The sequence below is a fragment of the Dreissena polymorpha genome, chromosome 14 (assembly GCF_020536995.1).
Source record: "Dreissena polymorpha isolate Duluth1 chromosome 14, UMN_Dpol_1.0, whole genome shotgun sequence".
Lineage (NCBI taxonomy): Eukaryota > Metazoa > Mollusca > Bivalvia > Myida > Dreissenidae > Dreissena > Dreissena polymorpha.
Window position 1 is genome coordinate 67,278,774 of NC_068368.1, and position 23,650 is coordinate 67,302,423.

Here is a 23,650-nt window from a genome sequence, read left to right on the forward strand (position 1 = left end):
TAAATTGTGTTCTTTATAATTCAAAAGTCAGCAGACTGAAAAAAACTAGAGAAAAGTCATTTATTTTTGGATTTTTTGGCAAAATGTTAATATTTTGTAGTGTATAGGTTTGATTCCTAACATCAACATACCATTAAAACACTGGCATTTTTTCGTACGCTTTTTAAGCTTTCTTGTTTATAGATAATGAGTCTCAAGACGGAATCTCTGGGTGCCAGAAGCAAGTTTCTTAAAGGCCAGTGACCATTGCAATACCGGACAGAAAATACAACACAAAAGCATACACTGTGCCAATTTATACTTTAAGCCTGCCTATTTTGACATGAATTTAATACACACACAAAATTCAGTTATTATTTTAAAGTGAACATGATAATTTGTTTAAATTATTATCGGTCAAAAGTTTGTATTCCAAAATTCTACACCACAAATGTACTGTACAAAGTGTCATACGTGTGGCTAAAAACATTAAAACACCATAAAGTTTATTAATTTAATATTGAAGACTATTTCCAATTCACACAAAATGGTAAAACAATACACATGTAGTGCTTCATACTTGTTTGGTCTTTAACAGCTGATATGTGCAACTTGCAAAATTGCAGGAAAACACAAAAATGATGGTGAAACTTTGCCTCTGACAGTTCCAATGCATTATCATCTTTTCTGACAATATATAATACAACAATATGTAACATTATATATCAGCTTAAAATAAAAGGTTTTTAAGTTCTGAAATCTGCACTGGGATAGGTTATTGTAAATAAAAAATCAAAACTACACACATGTCCATTTTAAGTGACTTGTACTGCTAGGTGACATGAGATTCTGCCATTGAAAATACTTTTCAGTGAATGGTCTTACACATCGACATATTTAATTTACATGTAATAAATTATTGAATAGAACAGTGTGTTCCATGGTAAAACTTGACGCAGCACAATGTATTGGAGTTGGAATGTACAACATTGTATTGATAATGTTTGAATTTGAATATCAATGAACTGCAATCTGGGAAAACAGGGCTTAAAGGTCAATTTTAACCCTTTTGAAAACTTTATAATATCAAAGATAAATGTTTAAAATGCGGAATAAACATATTTGCAATAATTTAGCGTTACGCCTTAAGCCATAAATCACCAGGTAAAGCTCCCAATAACGCACCGTTTTCCAAAAGTTTGACTGACTTACCTCCCTTGCTGTAAGGTCAGAGCTGTACATCCGCAATATTTACAGCGTTATTTCAGCCGAGACGATCAACTGCTTTGCTATTATATCAATACTTTTATGTTAAATTATGGACTTTTCTGACGAATCTGATCATTATGAAGATGTGCCTAAAATGTCGTCCCAGATAAGCCTGTATCAGGGACCACACTTTCTGCATAAAGTGGAGGTTCCCTAGGAATGGACCTCTTTTGTGGGGTGTGTGTATTTCAAAGTTTACGAGGTCCTTCCATGCCTGAGGCTGCATTATGTGTGAACCCAGAGTGAGTCCAAAAACTCCTTCCTTATCAACTTAATAGATTCACAAAAAGATGGAATACTGGAACATTTTGTATTTAAGCTGCAATTTTCAGCTACTTAGTTGTTACTGAAAGAATTTCAATCGCTATTGTTTTGTGGGGGGAAGCTGGAGTATTCGGAGGAAACCCCACCCTTCTGGTATTGTGACCAACAATTAAACTAACATGCTTCTTGGAATGCGGCCTAAACACCGGATGCTTAGATGAGAGGCTTGTGAACTAAACATTGCGCTGACCGGGACAGCCAGAGACTTTCTTTAAATGAAAATAATAGTGGAAACTGTTGTCCGTAGTTTTGGACGAGGCATTCTACAAATGCATTAAGCCCTGTTTTCTCAGACCAATGCTGAATAAAAACGACTGTAGCAATAGACGAAAGGTCATAACTTTACTGGGCATAATAAATAGATGTGTAAAACACATACACAAATATCTCATAGTAGGTTATATTCACATATATATGTATGATGATGCATACTGTTTATATCATTATAAGTACAAACATATTGGATTGATATCCCCTGCCAATATGCTTCTGGACACAAAAGTGTTATATTTGACACTCAAAAAAGCATTTTTTCAAGGTACAAAGGGCCATAACTCCATTATTAACAGATGGTGTACAATGCCATTTGGCGTGCATCATCCCAGTATCCATATATATACTCATACCCAATTTCAATGAAATCCGTCAAAGCACTTCCAAGATATGGCTCCGGACAGACAAAAGTACGGACAGAAAGACGGACAAGGCCAAAACAATATCCCTCCACCAATGGCGGGGGATTAAAAATACCAGACTCTCACTGTGTCTTATTATCTCTGGAACATGGGAAAATGGGGCTTAATTTATGTGCGAAATGTGTCGTCCCAGATTAGCATACACCTCCATCTGAACTGGATTTTTGCAAAGAAGAGACTTCGTCTGAACAAAAGTACAATAAAAGCAGACTGCACAGGCTAATCCGGGTTGAAACTTTATGCACACGCAATAAACAGCGTTGTCTCAGATGGAGGCCCAATTTGTGGTTACACTCAATACATTCAACAAGCTTCATTCAAGAGTCACTGGTTACACTCAATACATTCAACAAGCTTCATTCAAGAGTCACTGTCGTTTCCATTTTCTGCTTCCCATTTTTTTATTATTTCAAAATATTCACTGGCTTTGATCTTCTTAGGGATTATATCTGAAACACAGATTTGAAAGAAATAACAATATTTTTAAAATCAATATAATTATCGCAAAACAAGACATATAGGATGTATGGTCAACAAGGACCATTATGGGAATTAAGACCGAAGCAAACAACAACGAATGTACTGGATTTTATTCAGTCAGATGACAGGCTCCTTCCTTATTACATATGAGAATTGTATCTGGGAAACTTGTACGTTTTCAGATATTCTTATTTTTGTTTCCATGCCTAGTTGTAAGTTTGAGTGTATTTTTTTACAGAAATGCAGAATCTCATCTACATGTACATGTATATTATGTGCATAACATGCCCGGGATTATGTAGTGAACATTTGCTAATCCTACAGTGTGAGCAATAAATGTGTGCTTGAAAACGTAACATCTAAAATGTATGTATATAGTTTAATAAAAAGCACAATAAGTGAAACACTATTTAATACATGATGTTGGAATTTACGGAAGACAAAACACCAGGCTTGCGATAGAAATTGAACATTTTAATTTCCATTCATTTTGATAACCATAGTTAATCTGTTGTTTTTTATATCAATGGATACAAAACAATTGACAGTTTCTGTTCCCATAATGTTAAGTTCTCTACCTGGTGTTTGTTCTTTACAAAATCAATCTATGCATACCAATTCTCTCAACTTAAGTATCTGTAAACAAATTGCTGGATTTTTCAGTAAACTTTGAATATTATAGGAAATCAATCGGGATTTAAATTACAACTGGCTTTGACATCAAAATGAAATTAAATTCTAAAAATACTAATTTCACAGGAATTTTGTATCTGAATACATGTTTCATAATTATATAAAGTAAATAGGCATGTTTGTTAATACTCAAATGCATCAATTAAACAATTAGTTTTTTCCAGTAAATGTTTTATGTTTTTGTATGTTCAACAAGTGTGTCAAAATGATGCTTCAATACAGGTGATTAAAATATTTTAATCAAATCACAAATGAGACAAGAGCTGTCACAAGACAGTACAATCGACTACTGTTCTGCTTTGATAGTATAATGTACTCTTTCTGTCAATCTCCTGATATAATAACCACAGAGGTATTGGGTCATAAATATCTGTAATAGTCATATAACATGTTACATGTAACTTAAAGGCAATCTGAATTTAGTTATGTACAATCTCACACTCTCTTGTGTTACTATCTCTACAAAAACAGCTGATTGGCCAGTGCTTTTTTTTCATTCAAAATTGGGTCCGGTAATCAGACCTATGCCCAATGGAAACAAGAATATCAGTGAAACTGATGGATGCTCCCCGATGATGCGCTTTGTCAATCTATGTGTTAATACCCACCTAAAAAAATATATTATAAGCCTTGGTGACCTTGACCTTGACCCCAGTGACCTCAAACCTCATCAAAAGGTAGAGGTCCATGCAAGGTACCTACATGCCAAATATGTAAGAGAACAGTAAAATAGTGAAGGCCCTATGAGAAACTGTAACAAAATTGTGACGGAAAAATCTATTATTAGCCTCGGTGACCTTGACCCAAGTGACCTGAAACCTCATCAAAAGGTAGAGGTCCATGAAAGGTACCTACATGCCAAATATGTAAGGGATCAGAAAAATATTGAAGGTGCTAAGAGAAACTGTAACAAAATTGTGATGGGAAAATCTATTATTAGCCTCAGTGACCTTGGCCCCAGTGACCTCAAACCTCATCAAAAGGTAGAGGCCCATGCAAAGTACCTACATGCCAAATATGTAAGAGATCGGTAAAACATTGAAGGCACTATGAGAAACTGTAACAAAAGTTTGACAGAAGGAAGGAAGAAAGTAAGGAACTTCAAACTGGCAACTACAATGTATAGTTATGGCCAATGTTAAAGTTTTCTGACAGAATCACAGACTGACAGACGGACTGATAGTTCGACTACTATATGCCACCCTACCAGCGGCATAAAAATGGAATTAAGCTAGGATCATATAATCACGATTGTCATTGGGTTTTTATGCCCTCCGGTAGGATGCCATATAGCAGTTGAACTGTTCGTCAGTCAGTCAGTCAGTCAGCCTGTCAGTCAGTTTGTCCGTCCATCCGAAAACTTTAACATTGGCCATAACTATTTAAATATTGAAGATAGCAACTTGATATTTGGCATGCATGTGTACTTCATGGAGCTGCACATGTTCAGTGGTGAAGGTCATCCTTCAAGGTAAAATGTAAAATATATGGCGTCTGTCCGTCCGTCCGAAAACTTTAACATTGGCCATAACTTTTTCAATATTGAAGATAGCAACTTGATATTTGGCATACATGTGCATCTCATGGAGCTGGACATTTTTAGTGGTGAAAGGTGAAGGTCAAGGTCATCCTTCAAGGTCAAGGTCAAAATTCAAATTTTGCAATATTGAAGAAAGCAACTCCATATTTGGCATGCATGCATATCTCATGAAGCTGGACATTTTGAGTGGAGAATGGTCAAGGTTATCCTTCAAGGTCAAAAATATTGCTTCAAAGTGGCGCAGTAGGGGGCATTGTGTTTCACGAACACAGCTCTTGTTCTTTCCATTTTTGGAAAAGGAGTCTGTTTTTAAAAATTGTTATTTTTTCTATATAGTACCCCTATATTCTCTGACATATTTGAACATATCAGCAGACAGTAGTCGGTAATGCTCTGTATGTTACAGCGATCTTTTTTGGTCCCATTGGGAAAATTCAGTAAAGAACTAGTAACATTCTTATTGGGAAAAGGAGCAAAAAATCCTTAAATTTAGACAAGCAAGTTGTGACATCCTCAAATTGGGAAGTCTAAATAATTACTTTGTACTAAATTTCTCATGTCCATTAAAATAATCATTACCAGGCTTTCAAAAATGAACATTTTGTAAGTTTGTATACACAAAAAAATCTAATAAAGGACAAACATATTTAATAACTTGTTGTTTTTTAACTCCCACAAAACAGCGTCTTTTTATATATATTGTTCATTTGCATTGTTCACTGAGTTGTTTGCATCTTTTTCGGCACAGCTGAATTAAAGACGCTCATCTGTTTTAGTGAAAGACAGATTCTGTTTGTTACATAGATTGTTAATGAAGTCAAACTTTGTCAATAAAATGCATCCATGTGACTGATGACCTTGGTCATTTTGTTTGCATAGTATTTATTATTATCACTTATAAGAGTAAAACCACAGATCAGGTTAAAAAGAATCTTAAATCAATATAAAGATACACCATAAACAGCTCTATTGATATAATGCCATGGAATGTAAAACCAGAATTAATAAAGCACAGGGTAAAACACCACTAATTAATTTGATTTGTTCACCAGCTGATTGTTCTATTTTGGACAGAAACAGAAGCAGGCTTAGTTCAATTTGGGATTTTGTTCAACCCCAGTTTGAGCATTTTTGATCCACTGGGAAAGTACTGTTTACCAAAAATCTCTGTTTTTCCACAAAAGAGGGTATCTATATTTTAGTATGTATTCAAATTCTAAATCATCAAGCGCTTCATTACAATAAACACTTGAAGAAGTTTAAGAATTGCTTATCCAACATTTGATTTACAAAAAAATGTGATATGGGATTGGGCCTTTTTCAAAGAGCCGAAAACCTGGACTTCTGATTGAGTATCGGTACCTTGTAGGAACTGCAGAGTGTCAATGCTGTCGACTATATCAGCCAGATCGTTGTACCGGAGCTGGTTTCTGTCGGTGCTCTGTTCCAGGGAGACCTGCGCCATACTCTGAATAAACATCTCCTAGAAATAATGCAATGAGTAAATAAAAATGAGGCTGCATTTTTGTTTGTTAATAAACTAATTTTAATTTAAAAAGTAGTACTGTTTAGTCAAAAGTTTATGGGTTTGAGCCCACTTTGAGCACACTTTTCTTTCAGTTTACTCTGTATCTGGATGGATAGGTCAAAGATACCACTTCTTGTATTTACTAGAGGATAGGGAGTTAATGTTATGGATAGGTCAAAGATACCACTTCTTGTATTTACTAGAGGATAGGGAGTTATGGATAGGTCAAAGATTCCACTTCTTGTATTTACTAGAGGATAGGGAGTTTGGGATACAACACTTTTACAGTTTTTTTTCCTTCTTTGAGACCTGCCTAATATTGGCCCTTTCCCCTAGACAAATTTGTCCACTACTTGAGAGATTTTCCACTAAACAATGATATCTAAACAAAATAAAAATAAAGTTTTTACACCTTTAATTATATAAGTTCACCTGATCCATTGTAGAAAATATAAAAATATTGCATACTTAAAATATCTGTTGCTTTGAATTTGTTTTTAAAACGGTAACATTATGTTAAACTGATTATTTAAGACTCGTTATTTTTTCCAAAATCTGGCGCATTGCGCCATATTTTTACCCCTACAAAAAGGCCAGGCCCTTTCCCCCAAATCAGATTAAAAACCCTGCTGAGTATAATTGCCTGAACACATAGGTTACAGAATTGGGTGAGTTCATTCTACTCATATAGAGCCTTACTAGTTGCAATAATTCAACTCAGCTTTATAACCAAACGGGTTGCTGAGAGTTCCTATGCCCTGCCTGTTGTCCTAAGGTGCAAAATTTGATCACTGCAACCGCTTAGAAACACTGATACTTCAAAAACGTATTAATCAATTAATGTTTACCTGTCTAAAGCACAAACTCATGCAAACAGTACCATTAAAGCAAGAAATAATTGCTTTTTGTTTACTTTGTTATTCTTTGGTACTTCTAACCACCATATAGGAACATTGTCGCAATTTTGCTGACTCAAAGTGTCACTATCAGTTAGGTTGCAGAACACCAATCTTGTTTGCACATTGTTATTTGTGATGTTGCCTATGTTGATAACCATTTAAGAATATTTACACTGTTCCAAATTTCGCCATAAACATTCCAACACAAATAGTGTGTTGATACATTGTGGTGTTTTTGAAGGGTTCATGCAAAGAATAACAGTAGGTTGCCATTCAGGTAAATTTAATGTATTTCTGAAGTTTATTCATTGCTTTCCTTAAAAGGTAACGAACGATGTCTGTTAAGAGATGCGCACTAATCCACTGTGGAGAATTGCCATTATGTTCATGAAGGGGTGCAAATGGAGTCTGTTTATATGGACTAAAGTTTTAAAAGGAAAGAATTGTAAAAAGACATCCAATTTTGCTGGAATTTGTTGAAAGCTGTGGGAATAATTGTTCATTTGATTGCACCTATTGCTCTGGTAAATGAAGTCATTGTATTTCTTAGCACAAATTGTATGTTTAGGCCATAGTGCCTTACTGTCTTAGGTAGTGATAGATTGGAATTAACGTATGTGCACTGTATCCATGTTGTGCAAGTCAACAGTGTCAACTTAGGATAAATGTAGGCATCAAACAAGGACATTGACACAAACAATAACTTTAGTGCAAATGAAAACAACTTTTATTGGACTTAATGGGCGATTAAGTTTAATCTTGAATGATTACCGCCAAATCGGTTAATGTAATGTCTGGATGTACATTTGTAACCAAGCTAACCAACACCAATATCTCTTAGACATTGCAGAAGAACACAGTCTTGAACAAGTACAAATAAACTTAACAAGAAAAGATCATAATCTCGACCTTTGCTTTATTTCCCACCCAAGTCTAGTTAAATCATGTGACACAGCGCCTGGTATCTCAGACCATGAAACAGTGATTATAGACTGCGACATCAAGCCAAAGTATAACAAGCCTAAAAGAAGGAAAATCTACAATTATAAGAAAGCAAACTGGAGTATTATACAAACAAACATGGCTGAATTATCTTCCCAAGTGTGTAATATGTCATCACCAGAAGAATGCTGGAACACTTTCAAAAATGGTATTAACAGTGCACTTGATAAGAACGTACCATCAAAACTAACATCTAAAAAAAACAGTCATCCTTGGATTACATCAAGTATGAAAAATAAAATCAAGAAAAAACATAAACTACACCAAAAAGCTAAACAAACACAGGCATCAGAAGACTGGGACCAATTTAAACTTTATACAAGTAAACTACAGAAAGAACTAAGGAATGCACACTGGTCTTACGTGAATGAATCCCTATCAAAGTCCATGGAAGATGGGAACAATAAGTCTTTTTAGAAATAAATAAAAATCAAAACGCACAGACAATGTGGGTGTATCAGGACTAAAAAGTAACGGAAAATTATATCAGGACAGTCAATCAAAGGCTGAAATTCTAAACAACCAATTCAAATCAGTACCGGTGTTTACCAAGGAAGACCCAAAAGAAAGAAACCCTGAGTTAAGTGAACCTTGTTACCATGAAATAACAAAATTAAATATAACAATTCCTGGAGTAGAAAAACTTCTAAAAGCACTGAATGTAAATGAAGCTAGTGGACCGGACAGTATTCCGAATAAAGTACTCCGCCATTGCTCACAGGAACTTGCACCCGCAGTAACCCATATCTTCCAGTCAAGCCTATCTACAGGCATCTTACAATGTACCAACAGACTGGAGAAACGCAAACGTCACACCTATATTTAAAAAGGGCAATCGTAATGAAGCTAGTAATTACCGCCCAGTATCATGAACAAGCATCTGCTGTAAAACTTTAGAACACATTTGTGCCGACACATCTTAAATCATCTAGAGCGATATGACATACTAACATCACTTCAACAGGGATTTTGTAGTGGACATTCCTGTGAAAGCCAGTTAATACTTATTATGGATGATATTATGAAAATGTATGACAAAAAGAAACAAATAGACATGGTTATATTAGATTTGAGTAAGGCGTTTGATACAGTACCACATCGGAAACTACTATACAAACTTGAAAATTATGGAATAAAGGGTAACATCTTAAAATGGATTCAATTTTTTTTAATGGAAAGAAGCCAAAAAATTATTGTTGAAGGTGAATCCTCTTCTACATGCACAGCAGACTCAGGAGTGCCCCAGGGTACAGTGCTCGGTTCCCTACTATATTGTGCCATATCAATGACCTCCCAAAAAGTGTAACATCTCAAGTACGTCTCTTCGCCGACAATTGTCTTTTGTATCGACCCATAAACTCTTTAGAAGATCATATCAACCTACAAAAGGGCTTACATTCACTTGAAAAATGGTAAAAAAACTGGGGAATGAGGTTAAACGAAACAAAGTGTTATCAGGGATCATCCTAGAGGGGGACGTAGGCGACTTTGTTGCCTCACGATGCTTGATATCGCTTTCTGATTACATCAAAGTGAAAACAAAATCGCCGACATTTTCTTATATTTTCTCCTTTAATAATCTGCCGCACGTGTGTGCAATGCCGTCACTAATACTGCCATTGTTTGCTGTGTGCAATAATCGGTTATCTGATCTACTGACTGCTGATGCAAGTCACTTTGGTTTATTCCAGTTGAGGCATTGTGTACAAGCCGGTCTTACTGACAATAGTGTATTGACGTAACCATCTATGTATAGAATGCCAGGCTTCTGATCTCATTTACAGTTTTTCAATCAGCTCTTGTTATTTGTCAAGGCTGCCGGGAACCAATACAGCCATTGTTAACATGATGGTCAATTATTGTTATGCTTGACGATTTGTTCAACTTAAAACAGTCCGAATCTCACTGCTAAATTTCAGTCATAATATATTTGAGTACTGAGCTTAACAAATATCACAAACAGAGAAACAGACTTACAAATTAAAAGTTTAATTAAAAAACCCAGTCAAGCACGTGGGAACATTCCATTTAAAGTCAATGACGCCATTTAAACATAAGAATTACTGGCACGCGACACTCAGTTGGGAGAATTACAATTTAGGGTATTTCAGAATGTTAGGGTGTGTTTCATCAATGTATGTATAATCGAATAAAACACAACAAATCTTGAAATAATTAAGCTATGGCTGGTATAGAACATAAACATGTATTGTTGAAAAATATCCCACGAAATGTTCGGGAGGTTTTTAAGAGTACAGGTTACTCTCTGTCGTTAGTCAAATTACAAATTGAGCCTGCTGCATAATGCGGAATTAATTGGGATAAATTGCCAATTTAAATTCAGTTAAAAATGTGCATAAGCAATAAAGATCGAATAGAAATAACCAACGGCTAAACAGTGACTTATTGTGCGCAAACAGTCTTCGAATTAGCCTATAAGCCCGAAGCCCGAGTCGATTTTTTGGCCGGTCGGTCGATCATAAATGCATATAAAATAGCCCGACCGGTCGATTAAATTTTTGAGCGTAAAATTGTAAACATAGTGAAATAATTACATGAACACCGGTCAGTCACTTCGGGTTAAAGGCGTATCGGTCAATGGAAGTAGTCGGTACAAATCGTTAGCCAATAAACACGTCCGTGTTCCAATCTGAACGCATCGGACAGTGGGCTACACCACACCGTCTCTCTGATGTACGAAGGCGGCCGTCATATTGGATTTGGAACTACTTTTGAAAACAAGATGGCGGCCCCTCGGTTCAAACCCGACGTAAAGATGAAAAATTAAAATGTGTTTTTTGTAGCTCGTCTGTTGCAAGATTACATTCTTTAAATAATAATAAGTGTAGATCTGTGAATTCTCACAACTTAAAAAATTGTTAAAATTTAAAGATGCCATTATTGACATTGAATTAATTTTAAAGCGACTGTGTTCGTTATAGTTTGTGACTCTACGAGGATTGCTTACATAAAGTATAAAAAACATCACTCATAATCATTGTATGAGCATGGATGGCCGAGTGGTCTAAGCGGTAGACGGGTCATGGTTCGAGCCCAGTTGAGGGTTACTTTTTAAATTGTATTCTTGTTTTTATTGGAGCTTTTAAGATCCAATGTTTACAATTACATGTTCATTTATGAATAGATCTATAGCATTGAATGACAAAAATAATTTGGGGAGTTCTTTTGTTATAGTTTGATTTTGTGACATTACAAGGATTGCTAATATAGTATAACATAAACCACTGACTATGTGAGACCCGATGGCCCATTGGTTTAAGCACTTGATTTTTACTCCAAGGGTCAGTGGATCAAGTCCAGTTAAGGGAAATGTGTCAACAAAAGATCTTTCAGACCTGTGCAAATGAGCGCTAAGCATTGTGGGGAACATACTATTTTCTAGCATGGCGCTGGTCATCAAAAACACATGGAAGTGAAAAATGGTAATTAATTATATAAAAAAAGACAGGCTACATCAAACCCGGTCAGCTATAATATATTCTTGGGTGCAGTTTGTGCTTCAAAAAGAGCCCCTTTTCATGCCAGTCTATTGTTGGAATATTCACTGAACACGTTGCAATGACTGTTATCTTTGAAATCATAAATTTAAAACCTGCTGAATTTTTTGGACTTAAATGATTCAAAATAAAACATTGCAAGGAAACTTACATGGAATGTGTGAGAGGACTATTCAGGGATGAAATGGAGTCGGAAGGATTCAACTTTTGGAGGAGGACGTCATGGTATCTTGGACATTTGGCATTTTTATATATTTATTTATCAGTAGATACTGAAAATGCTGAATGTGCTTATCGCAACATCAAAGTAAAACTGGTGAGATTTTTACAGCTTAATTATTTCTCTTGACATAATATTGTACGTTTTCCATTTAATTTATTTGCTCATTTTTTATATAATTAAAAACAATTTATTCATAACCAGAATAGTTGATGCATGTATAAATAAAAAGATACATGAACAGTGTGTTTTACTTTTTTATGTGACCACTTATAGTGGAGGAAATATTGTTTTTGCCCTATCTGTTGGTTGGTTGGTTTGTGTGTTTGTTTGCTCCAGCTTTAACATTTGCCATAACTTTTGAAATATTGAAGATAGCAACTTGATATTTGGCATGCATGTGTATCTCATGGAGCTGCATATTTTGAGTGGTGAAAGGTCAAGGTCATCCTTCAAGGTCAAAGGTAAAAAAAATAAAATCAAAGCGGCGCAGAAGGGGACATAGTGTTTCTGACAAACACGTTTCTTGTTTTTACATATGATAATTCATAAATCTCTTATTACATTGTAATTACTTTAATCTTTATTGTAGACATTATATTTGATTGGTTTAATGATAATGGGAATAATATATTCTAACAATTATTTATAACATATAAATTAACATGCAACAGGAAGCATTCCAGAAATGCCAGCGCGCTCGAAAGTGCCCTTTTCACAAAACACTTATAATCATCATCACAGTCAGCAGCAGCATTATCATATTAATCATCATCATCATTAGCAGCTGCATAATTATGTTGTATGACCAGAATTCAATACAAATACAAACACAACCACTACAACTACTACAACTGCTACTACTACTAATTAATTAACTTCTACTACAACACGAACAACAACAACAACTACTACTACTTCTTCTATTTAACTTCTACTACTATTACAGTGCTCCAGCTGGGATTTGAAAAGGGCAGGGGGGCTTTTTTGTCAAAAGGGCACTTTCGACACGAAGTATTTTGTGAAAAGGGCACTTTCGAGCGCGCTGGCATTTCTGGAATGCTTCCAGTCAGGGTTGGCATAAAACCCGGTTTTTATGGTATTGACTGGCCCGGGCTGGTAATACTGGGAAAATCCTGGTTTAACTGGGTTTTACTGGGCAATACTGGCTAATAAAGATATTGCAATATTGTATAACTTATACGATAATAATGAGTTTGTACATATTAAAAGAACATGTCTATTAAAAAAAATTAACTTTTTGTCAACTTCTAATTCATGTGAAAAAACATATTCATAATTCCTTCTCATTTTCATAAAAATGGAAATTCTTTTTCATTGTCTGTTTTGATGGGCATTTCTTGGGTATCAAAGACATTACAAAATTATACAACAGCACAACTTGCATAATGATAATAATGATTTAGTACATAACAGAAAATAACTATTAATTTTAGCAATTCTATTCTATAATTTACACATTAACTTCTACTTCATGTGGATGCATGTTAATAATTACTTTTTTTCTGCAAAAAAAGTGCAATTCATTTTGTGTTTGTTTTGGATGGTTGGGATGGGCTTTACTGGGTAATAAAGATATTACACAATTATATAACTTATATAATTATTAGTCTCTATAAAACATATCCATGAATTATTAATAATTAGAAACTATTTGTTACATTTTAACCAACTAAATCATGCGCTTGATCCCTCATTATCAATTCTGACTTTAAGTTTAATTTCTGTTATAGTAATTCTTTTGTAATCTGCACAAACATGAAACCTAGAGATCCTATTTGGGGATTTTATGATAAAATCACAGAAGGAAATAAGGCTAAAACCAAGTGTAAAGCATGTTCTTGTGAATTGAGTGCCAAAATTGAAAGACTAAAAACTCATCTTCAAAAATGTTCTAAGGCAGTGCAAGTGAGCAAAGCTACAGATAGTGCTACATCATAGGCTGACAGAAAAGTAAGGATGATAAAAAACAACTAGAAATGGCGCGGCAGAGGCCGACGCGTATCCCCACGCCGAATGTTTGACCTAGGTGTGCCCCAGGGTTGGTAATGGGGCCATGCATAGCTGAGATTGACCGTATTGTCATAAGAGAAGTTCATCATCAATTAGAAGTGAATTGGTGTAGAAATGAAGAAGTTATAGTAAAAGGCAATTTTGGGTGGGTGTGACATATGTGGGCAGGGCGCCCCAGGGTTGGTAATTGTGCCATGCATAGTTGAGATTGACCATATTGTCATAAGAGAAGTTCAGTATCAATTTGAAGTGAATCGGTGTATAAAAGAAGAAATTATAGTAAAAGGCAATTTTGGGTGGGTGTGGTCTATGTGGGCGGGGCCCCAGGGTTGGTAATGGGGCCATGCATAGTTGAGATTGACCGTATTGTCATAAGAGAGGTTCAGTATCAATTTGAAGTGAATCGGTGTAGAAATGAAGAAATTATAGTAAAAGGCAATTTGGGGTGGGTGTGGTCTATGTGGGCGGGGCGCCCCAGGGTTGGTAATGGGGCCATGCATAGTTGAGGTTGACTGTATAGTCATAAGAGAAGTTCAATATCAATTGAAGTGAATCGGTGTAGAAATGAAGAAATTATAGTAAAGGCAATTTTGGGTGGGTGTGGTCTATGTGGGCGGGGCCCCAGGGTTGGTTATGGGGCCATGCATAGTTGAGATTGACCCTAATGTCATAAGAGAAGTTCAGTATCAATTTGAAGTGAATCCGTGTAGAAATGAAAAAATTATAGTAAATGGAATTTTTTGGTGGGTGTGGCCTATGTGGGCGGGCGCCCCAGGGTTGGGATTGGGGCCATGCATAGTTGAGATTGACCCTAATGTCATAACAAAAGTTCAGTATCAATTTGAAGTGAATCCGTGTAGAAATGAAAAAATTATAGTAAATGGAAATTTTTGGTGGGTGTGGCCTATGTGGGCGGGGCGCCCCAGGGTTGGGAATGGGGCCATGCATGGTTGAGATTGACCGTATTGTTATAAGAGAGGTCCAGTATCAATTTGAAGTGAATCGGTGTAGAAATAAAGAAGTAAATGTAAAATAACCTAAAAAAATTAGTGATAATTTCTGACGCGGCCCCACCCCAACCGCTATAACTTTTGACCCAGGGGTCAGATCAAAATTCCAAATAGTGCAGGGTCGCACATATGCTCATAGCTACCATGTGTGTAAGTTTCAAGGTTCTAGTGCTTTTAGTGTAGGAGGAGATAGTGGCCAGGACGGACGGACAGACAGACAGACGGACGGACGGCGGAGATAACCACAATATCCCCACCTTTTTTTCAAAAAGCGTGGGGATAATTACAACTGCATATTAAATGAAGAAAAAATAGTATTGCCCATTATTGCCCACTTTCAGAGTATTGCCTGGGGCGGTAAAAACTGGGTTTTCCCAGCGGGTTTTACCGGGGCGGGTTTTTCGTTCCAACCCTGCTTCCTGTTGCATGTTAATTTATTTGTAATAAATAATTGTTAGAACATAATATTATCCCATTATTATTAAACCAATCAAATACCCTATAATATATATCTCTATCTATCTATCTATACTGTCTAACTCCCCTACCATAAGGATTAAAGTAATTACAATGTAATAAGAGATTTATGAATTATCATATGTAAAAACAACAAATTTATATGATGGGACTTAAGTATAAGAAAATTTGTGAGGTTCAAACAAGAAACCTGCTGGATAATGAAACATCTCAGTCCATACACAGTTCGTGACTGCCCGGCTGGTCACTATAATGCCATTGGGACCAAAGTGGAGTTTACTATTTCTTATATTACACCGAAGAGTTTTCCCTGTACCACTGTACAGTGTTGTAGGATTGTTTATGGGTTAGAACCTAAACATATGGATTAAATCTCAAAGTTTGTCGCCCTGCAGAACATCAGCAATGTTGTAATTAATGTAATTTAAGAAATACTGGTTCTTTTCAGTTTGAATAATGTTGTTATTTTCACTTCAGGAAACAACTAATTGGCTTTCTAAACATTTAATTAACATTTGAATATTTTTTGTATGTAATGACAACTATTGTTAAACAATAACAGACATAAATATTATATATTTTACTCCTCAGAGATATTGGTCCTTCTATATCTATATTATCGGTCAATTTAGTGCAAATTTATTGGTGTGTAACCCGAACTATATTTTCGGTGTAATATCTTCCGCCTAGAGGCGTTAGACATATCCTTCCACCAAATACACCCGAGTGACGATCGCCGATATGGCGTAATTGTCCGAGGAGTCCCGATTGGTCCGTGTTCCACTCTTACGGGACTCCGGTGATGGACGTAGTGTTACGATTGGTCCGTTTGTTCAAAGCGGACATCGACGTATGATGACTCATTAAAAAAAAATCCATGCGTTAAAATCGCGCTCAAGATGGCGTTCAGCCAACTTCGATACCAGAGCGGGGCGTTACCAGGTAAAAAACGTAAGCAGCCGACCGACCCTGTATCTTCTAAAAGAGCTTACGAAGTCAAGAGAGTTCGAACATTTCAACAATCATGGCAATCAGGTAGAGAATGGCTGCAATACGATCCTGAAACGCAATTGATGCGGTGTCAATTATGCATCGAATTCTATGGACCCAGTAGCAATGACAATATATTTATAAAAGGCTCGTCGTATCTCCGCATTGATGGCATACAGCTACACGAAAATTCTCCGAATCATTTTAAAGCAGTTCAAGCCAAACAGGCAAAATCAACACCCAAGTCGTCTAGCACTGCAGCCAAAGCATTGAAGACCTTAAGACAGGCGGATTATGACAAACTTGTAAACAAGTTCAGAAATGCTCATGCTGTTTGCAAGAACAATTTAAGTTTTAAAACTTATGAGATGATATGCCAGCTCGATAAAATGAAGGGGTTGCCCACCAGTAGCCAGTATGAAAGTGACAAAGCTTGTGCTGAGTTTTGTACCTCCATATCCAGAACCACTCGCAATGACTCTTTATCAAGCATTAAAAGTGCAAATTGGTGTAGTCTCATGATTGATGGATCAACCGATTTCACTGGAGACGACATGGAATCCCTGTATGTGAGATCATCATCAAATGGTTATGTCCGAGACATTTTCCTCGACATTGGTTGCAGCGCATCAGCTTGTAGTGCAGACATTCATAGTCATGTACTACAAGTATTACAGGATCTGGAACATACAGATGTCATGAAAGAAAAACTGGTTGGATTTTGCTCTGACGGGGCTGCAAATATGATGGGTAGGTCTTGTTTAAATGTATACGTAAAGGTTGAGGAGCTGTTATATAAGTTGATATTTTATCAGTATAAAGAAGTGAAACTCCAGCTGTGTCAGAGTATAGCACTTTTATCATTTACCATCTTTTGTCCTTTTAAATGGCAAATTGCTTAACAGCACGGCACAATGGGAAACAACACAAAATAAAACATCATTGAATAAAGCTGGGGCCACCGCCTAAACTGTGTCATTTTACAATCTTTTATTCCAACATGTATCACGATTACCCATCAATGTTAAAAAATCGTCCACATATTGTCATTCATTGTATTCAGGTATCCACAGCGGTGTATCCTCTCTCCTGAAGAAGGATTGGCCCCACCTTGTGGTGACACATTGCGTTGCTCACAGGTTAGAGCTGGCATTTAAGGATGCCATGAAAAAGTGTGCCCCCAAGAACTATGAGAAGCTCACAAGTCTTCTCATGGGCCTCTTCTATCTGTTTCGTCGAAGTCCAAAGCAGAAGAAAGGTACAATGCAATCAGATATAATATTGATTAATAATAAAATTGAGAATTTGTAATGTTATCTGCAAAAGAAAACCACCCTTTATTATGAACTGTTTTCATATTTTTTGCAAATTATTAAATGATTTATTTATAATCCAATTTTATTAAATTAATTTAACTTTCAAGGAATTATCATGAATGTCAAAATAAAAAAATATATGTGTTCAATTGTTAGGTCTTGAAAGAGCTGCGGAGGCTCTTCACATGAAAATGCTTCTACCTACTAGAATTGGGGGAACACGGTGGTTGCCACACTTCGAGAAAGCTCTCAATATATTCTCGAGAGGGTATAAACTCTTCCTGTATCAACTGGAAAACGCATCACATCAGAATGCCAAGGCAGAAGGGTTAGCTAAGATGATGAGGGATGGAAACCTTATCCTGTACATGCTGTCACTAAAGGTAACTTGAAGGTTTTGCTTATTTTTTCTATAGTGAACTTCTAGCACTCAAACGTTTCTAACATATTTTTTTTTAACATTAATGATTAATGATTACATATATTTGCAAAACAATAAAAAAAAAAAATTAAAATTATTAACAAAACATTAAAATCAATCTTATCTTGTTTTGTTAATGATTTTAATGTCAGTGTTCTTTGTTAAAATTTTTATAATAAAAGTTTTAAATACATTTTCAGCGCGTCATCAGCAACTTGCAGAGCCTCTCCCTGTACCTACAGACAGACCTCATCAGCCTCGCAGATGCTGCTCGACGAGTGCAGTCCTCAAAGACTGCCATCTCACAGCTGTGTGAGAAGTTAGTATTTTTTTAGTATTGATATTTGTATTGTTGTATTATATAAACTCACAGGGAAATATTATCCAATTGTTAGCCAAATTTACTGAACACAATAATGTATTCAACAATAAGTGGGTTTTCATGAAGAACAAGTTGTAGCAAATTTGATTTTTCTTCTGCAGCATTTTCTAATTTGAAGCTTGTGGTTAATTTTGTGAATAGCAGAGTAAGTCCTTGCAATTTTTTGCTAAAAGCTGATTTAGGTAATGATATTATCAGAGAATCGCTAAACTTTCAGAGATGATAGCACTGTCTCTGATGTAAGCGCATCAGAAACCTACAAGCAAGAGAAGCTTGTATTCAGAGGTGTTAAGGCTAAGGCAGATCAGAGTTCTCTTATAAAAGAGATTGTTGAAAATCTAGAGGCTAGATTTCCAACATCAGATCTTGTATCTGCAACGATGGTTTCTTCATTTAAAAACTGGCCGGACCTTACATCGGATGAAATTAAAGGTTTAACAACGTTGAAAGTGTTTGCTGGTGTTTGAAGTTAATTTCATCAAGTTGACAATGAAAGGGACCTGTTCACCGATTTTGATTAAAAAAATAAAATTGTGTTACTTATTAAACCGAAACATTTGAGGTTGAACAGGCCCCTTCCCATGTTTTTGTTTAAAGTGTTGTGTTCATGTAAAATGACATTATATTTCAGTTACTACAGTTACTTTGATTATCAGTTTTTTCAGTACCTTATAGGGCTGCCAGTGGATTCCTTTTTAAAATTATATTGTTTTACATTTTTAATCTTAGAAGAATTTACCCTCAAACATAATGTTTAAAACGATTTTGTAAACTAGTATGACGAAGTTAGAATGCAACTATTACCGGTATTTTCAAAGATTTCAATGGTTCCATAATGCTTTTGACATTCAGAAATAATATAAATTGATATTTGTCAGTCATTCACTTAGATTAAATATGCGTTGAAATTTGATAAGTGATTAAACATGATTTTGTATTTCTTAATGTGTATCCAATTTAGATAGCACTTTCGGAGACAAAGAAGTTGAGACTCTCTACAGGCAGTTTGAAGATGTTGCATTTGGGAAATCTAGTGAGGGCATCGCCTTAGAAGATGTGTTGGACCAATGGGCAACACTGAGGACACTGATCTACCACAGGTTTGTAATCTAAACTTACATAATATTCATTTCTTGTGATTAAAGTATGCTTTGAAATCAATTTCGCACTGTCCGTCTGTCTGTCCTTCTGAAATTCCGTCACACTTTGCGTTTAGGTTTTGTGTTTAGGTTTCGAAAAATGTTGAAAAAGGGGGCATATGTAATCCTACGGTGACAAGCCTTGTTTTATTTATAGATATCCATTCCAAGACAGGCAGAAGCTGACTTGGGTCACTGTAATGGGCAGCATGGCGGATCAGCAACTATATGCAGTGTTCACACTGATTGACATTACTCTGGCCCTGCCCCCCACCTCTGTCAAGTGCGAGACATCATTCTCCGCCATGAAGCTCCTCAAGAACAAGCGAAGGGGCCGTCTCCGTGCTGGACGCCTCAACGATGTGATGATGGTGAAGCTCACGTCTCCATCCATCAATGAATTTGACCCAGACCTTGCGATCAAGCACTGGATGGTAATTTTAAAGCCTATGTTATTATAGTTTTTTATTAGAAAAAATTAAATTTCAATTGTTATCATAACCGTTTCCTCATCAATGATGCAGGAATTAGTTATACTGTTATATAATTATTCATGATTGATTTAAGAGTAATTTCTTATTTAGACTTCAACACCCAGTGGACAACCCCGCAGAATCAAGAGAGAAGCCCCAGGATCCCAAGGGGACTGTATCGTGGTGTCAGAAGAGGACGAAAAAGATGTTGCCAGCAACAAGGTTACAACCCCTTAAATATATATTTAACTATAACTCATGTATACATTCATTAATTAATTGAATGATTAATGATAGGCAACCACAATTTTTGACAATAAAATAACGCATTGTTTGGGAAAATGACTTTTTATTTAGACAGACATCATTCTACTAAAAACAATCTAGCAAACATAACATTGTATGTGACATTGTGTGTCTTTCCAGGTGCCAGAGAACTCAGAATATGAAGATGATGATGATGATGATGACGATGAAGATATGGAGATGTCGGCGGAGCATGCCTTTTCTGTTGTTTTGAAAAATGAATAATAAATGTTGTAAATGGGACAGGCATATGTTTTTACTCATTAGAAGTAGTTATTTCTGATTAGAAATGAATATTTTTGTTGTTCCTAGCGAAACATTTATGTTTACCTTTTCGGGCTATTGAAAATGTCTTCGGGCTATTAAAAATTCTATCTAATTAGCCCGAAGGGCTATTGGTCTAAAAAAGTTAGCGTGAAGACTGTGCGCAAAGGGGATAAAATATAGCATTAAGAATATATAGTATTTGTATTGGTATTGTTATGCGTTTATTATATCGTCATGAGACATTGTCCGATCTTTATTATTGATTTCTGATTGGAACTGACATGAGCAGTAAATGATGAAACCTCTACGGTACTGTCCGAAAACCGTACAATCTATGGATGTTGCTAATGTCCGTAATCTTGCTATTTTAAACTATCTTTTAGCAAAGTAAATCACTGCAATATTGTATTTTAAAGCAATATGTCAACTAAATAATATATTGATTGCGTATTTGCTAGGTTACAGTTTACTGGTTTTAATTTTCTGCCGTCAAACGATATGCAAGTGCAGAAGACGTATATCGACATGTTTTCGTACAGTCGTTTTCGGATACGAATGGTTCATCGATTTTAATTATTTTATACGTTCTTTATAACATTTTTATAGAATGATGAATAAACATGCAGTGTAACGGATAGTCTGGTTGACAATATTTGCAATGTACTAACCAGAAATTGCACCTAGGAAGACTAAAATAAGAACAATATGCTAGGGCTCTGCCCTATATTCCCTTTATCTTACATCATCAGGCTCTTGGCTTAAGTAGTAATTACATATGAATGAAATGTGTATTTTGGCCAAATAAAACACACGTTTTACAGTTTTAGTAAGTGTTTCAGCATATTTTATTTCAGATATATGTATGGTTATTAATTGTGAAACATTAATATTAAAGTACCTTTACGCGTGTGATCAAATGTCCTTTCACTTCTCCCCAATACCAATGGAAGGAGAAGTCACTGCTCCCTCAAATTTTGGGCTAGGATGATCCCTGGTTATCTCACAACAATGCATAGACAACGTGTACTATCAACATTTAACTATTCTCTGAACAACCATTTCTAATCCATATCTAGGAGTCCAGATCAGTGAAAACTGAAAGTGGTCAACACATGTTAATTAAGTCTGTAACAGAGCAAGCAGTATTCTTGGATTCATCAGGAGAAATTTAAGACACAGCAACAAAAACTTCAAAGGGCAGGCATACATATCACTAGTACGTTCAATTTTGGACTATGCAAGCATTGTTTGGGATCCATATCTTCAAAAAGACATTGATAAACTGGAAGGAGTATAACGGCATGCAGCCTGTTTTGTCTGTAACAACTACAAAAGCAAGAGCAGCGTAACAGAAATGCTCAAAGAACTGAAATGGCAACCATTGAAGGACTGACGTAGAGACCAATGATTGGTCTTCTTCCACAAGATCATCTACGAATTGGTGGACGTCCCCTCTGACAATCTTCTAGAAGTCAAAAAACGCTCACAACATAACTCTAATTCTAAATCCATCAAACTGACAACATGTAACACTGACATTTATAAATACTCTTTTATTCCGCGTACTATTTGGGGCTGGAACTCGTTACCAGACAGCGTAGGCACACACCACACCCTCGATATGTTTTGCTCATAATTGAACTAGTTTCGAGTACCACATAGATACAGATAGCTTTTCGAGTTTTTAAAACAGCTATAAACATCGCGAAAACAGATAACACGAGTGTCTATCTATAAATATTTCGTGCAAATACCAGATTCATTTTACCGTAGCTTTTGCAGCTAGAAAAAGAGCTTCTTGATTTATGCTGCTAACATCAGGCGAGCTTTTCATGATAGTCCTAACTCGCGACAAAGGTAAATCGCACTTTCCTTTGTCATCCGCCATCTTTCGTATCTGGTTGACTTGATTGCCGAAAAATATTTTTTTTAAATCATGTGACTAGACATTTTCCTTTAAGATAATTTATTTGTATGTCAAACTTTTCATGCATGTAATAAAATTTTTAATCACGCTGTAATGGTTTTTTTCTATAAGCAGAGGCAAACAGGCGATTAACATATAATTAATCGATTAGATTAATGCTTGTTACACCCCAAAATTTGCACTGCGCAAAATCTCGAGTATGTGTGGATATTACGATTTGACAGCGGACAGCTGTTCCATTTTAAGCTAAAGCAATCAAAAACCCTCATGGCGGATTTTGATACATCTTCGATTATACGTGCGGATGTTCTTAACATCCAACATCAAGTAAGTGTATTGAAATTCGGATATCACTTCCGGATATTTCCTAGTTACATTATGCAGTTCCTTGATACACAGTTTTCTTTAATACTTTAAGCTTTTATGAGTACAAACGTACAGCTCAAGGGTTTTTCTCATGTAGGACAAAAACCATTTGAAACAAAAGGTGTCACATATGTCTATACAATCAAGTTCTATCAGCCGTATACAGTACCTGTAGTGTAATGTAAGAAACACAATTCCTCTAAGTGTCAACATCAATTTGTATTTCCTCTGTGGATAAATGTGGAAAACAAAACTTGATAAACACTGTTTATCAAACCAAAAACGGAAGTTTAGCATTGACCATGCAATTGAATCTGTTACACCACATTTCCGGAGACAGTCAATGTGTCTCGTAGATGAGACAAAATATCTATCTTGCGTCAGTGATTTTTTTT

The 23,650-nt window shown here is 35.8% G+C and overlaps 3 protein-coding genes across 5 annotated transcripts in view; 2 read left to right on the top strand and 1 right to left on the bottom strand.

The window, feature by feature from the left end:
• Positions 1-479: 479 nt before the first annotated feature.
• On the bottom strand, positions 480-22,897 carry LOC127857654 (chromatin accessibility complex protein 1-like). The gene is made up of 3 exons (XM_052394233.1): positions 22,731-22,897; positions 6,343-6,463; positions 480-2,716 (listed from the first exon to the last, which is right to left on the bottom strand). Exons 1-3 carry the CDS (start codon positions 22,848-22,850, stop codon positions 2,628-2,630), a joined length of 330 nt encoding a protein of 109 aa, XP_052250193.1. The 5' UTR covers positions 22,851-22,897; the 3' UTR covers positions 480-2,627.
• On the top strand, positions 16,556-20,938 carry LOC127857653 (zinc finger protein 862-like). Of its 3 annotated transcripts, XM_052394231.1 has the most exons (8): positions 17,869-17,916; positions 18,131-18,357; positions 18,596-18,714; positions 18,995-19,209; positions 19,739-19,877; positions 20,074-20,350; positions 20,501-20,611; positions 20,816-20,938. In XM_052394231.1, exons 1-8 carry the CDS (start codon positions 17,871-17,873, stop codon positions 20,918-20,920), a joined length of 1,239 nt encoding a protein of 412 aa, XP_052250191.1. In that variant the 5' UTR covers positions 17,869-17,870; the 3' UTR covers positions 20,921-20,938. The 3 variants fall into 3 exon arrangements, with proteins under 3 accessions (XP_052250190.1, XP_052250192.1, XP_052250191.1); XM_052394230.1 differs by lacking the exons at positions 17,869-17,916; positions 18,131-18,357 and adding an exon at positions 16,556-17,003 and having other exon boundaries at positions 18,588-18,714; XM_052394232.1 differs by lacking the exons at positions 17,869-17,916; positions 18,131-18,357; positions 18,995-19,209 and adding an exon at positions 16,556-17,003 and having other exon boundaries at positions 18,588-18,707.
• A 120-nt stretch (positions 22,898-23,017) lies between the features above and the next one.
• LOC127857652 (uncharacterized) overlaps positions 23,018-23,650 on the top strand; it is a 33,400-nt gene continuing 32,767 nt past the window's right edge. The window contains exon 1 of the mRNA XM_052394228.1: positions 23,018-23,216. Within this exon, the coding sequence (XP_052250188.1) occupies positions 23,157-23,216 (60 nt within the window). The 5' untranslated portion in view covers positions 23,018-23,156. The remainder of the gene's footprint in view (positions 23,217-23,650) is intronic.

Bases quoted from the DNA above. Each gene is read 5' to 3' on its own strand.
- LOC127857653 (XM_052394230.1), top strand. From the start codon at position 16,568: ATGGCGTTCAGCCAACTTCGATACCAGAGCGGGGCGTTACCAGGTAAA. The intron at 18,715-18,994 runs GTTAGTATTTTT...CTAAACTTTCAG, and splicing joins ATCTCACAGCTGTGTGAGAA to AGATGATAGCACTGTCTCTG. The intron at 19,878-20,073 runs GTTTGTAATCTA...TTTTATTTATAG, and splicing joins AGGACACTGATCTACCACAG to ATATCCATTCCAAGACAGGC.
- LOC127857654 (XM_052394233.1), bottom strand. From the start codon at position 22,850: ATGGCGGATGACAAAGGAAAGTGCGATTTACCTTTGTCGCGAGTTAGG. The intron at 6,464-22,730 runs GTAAAATGAATC...CATTATTTCTAG, and splicing joins TTCTAGCTGCAAAAGCTACG to GAGATGTTTATTCAGAGTAT. The intron at 2,717-6,342 runs GTACCGATACTC...TCTGTGTTTCAG, and splicing joins CACTCTGCAGTTCCTACAAG to ATATAATCCCTAAGAAGATC.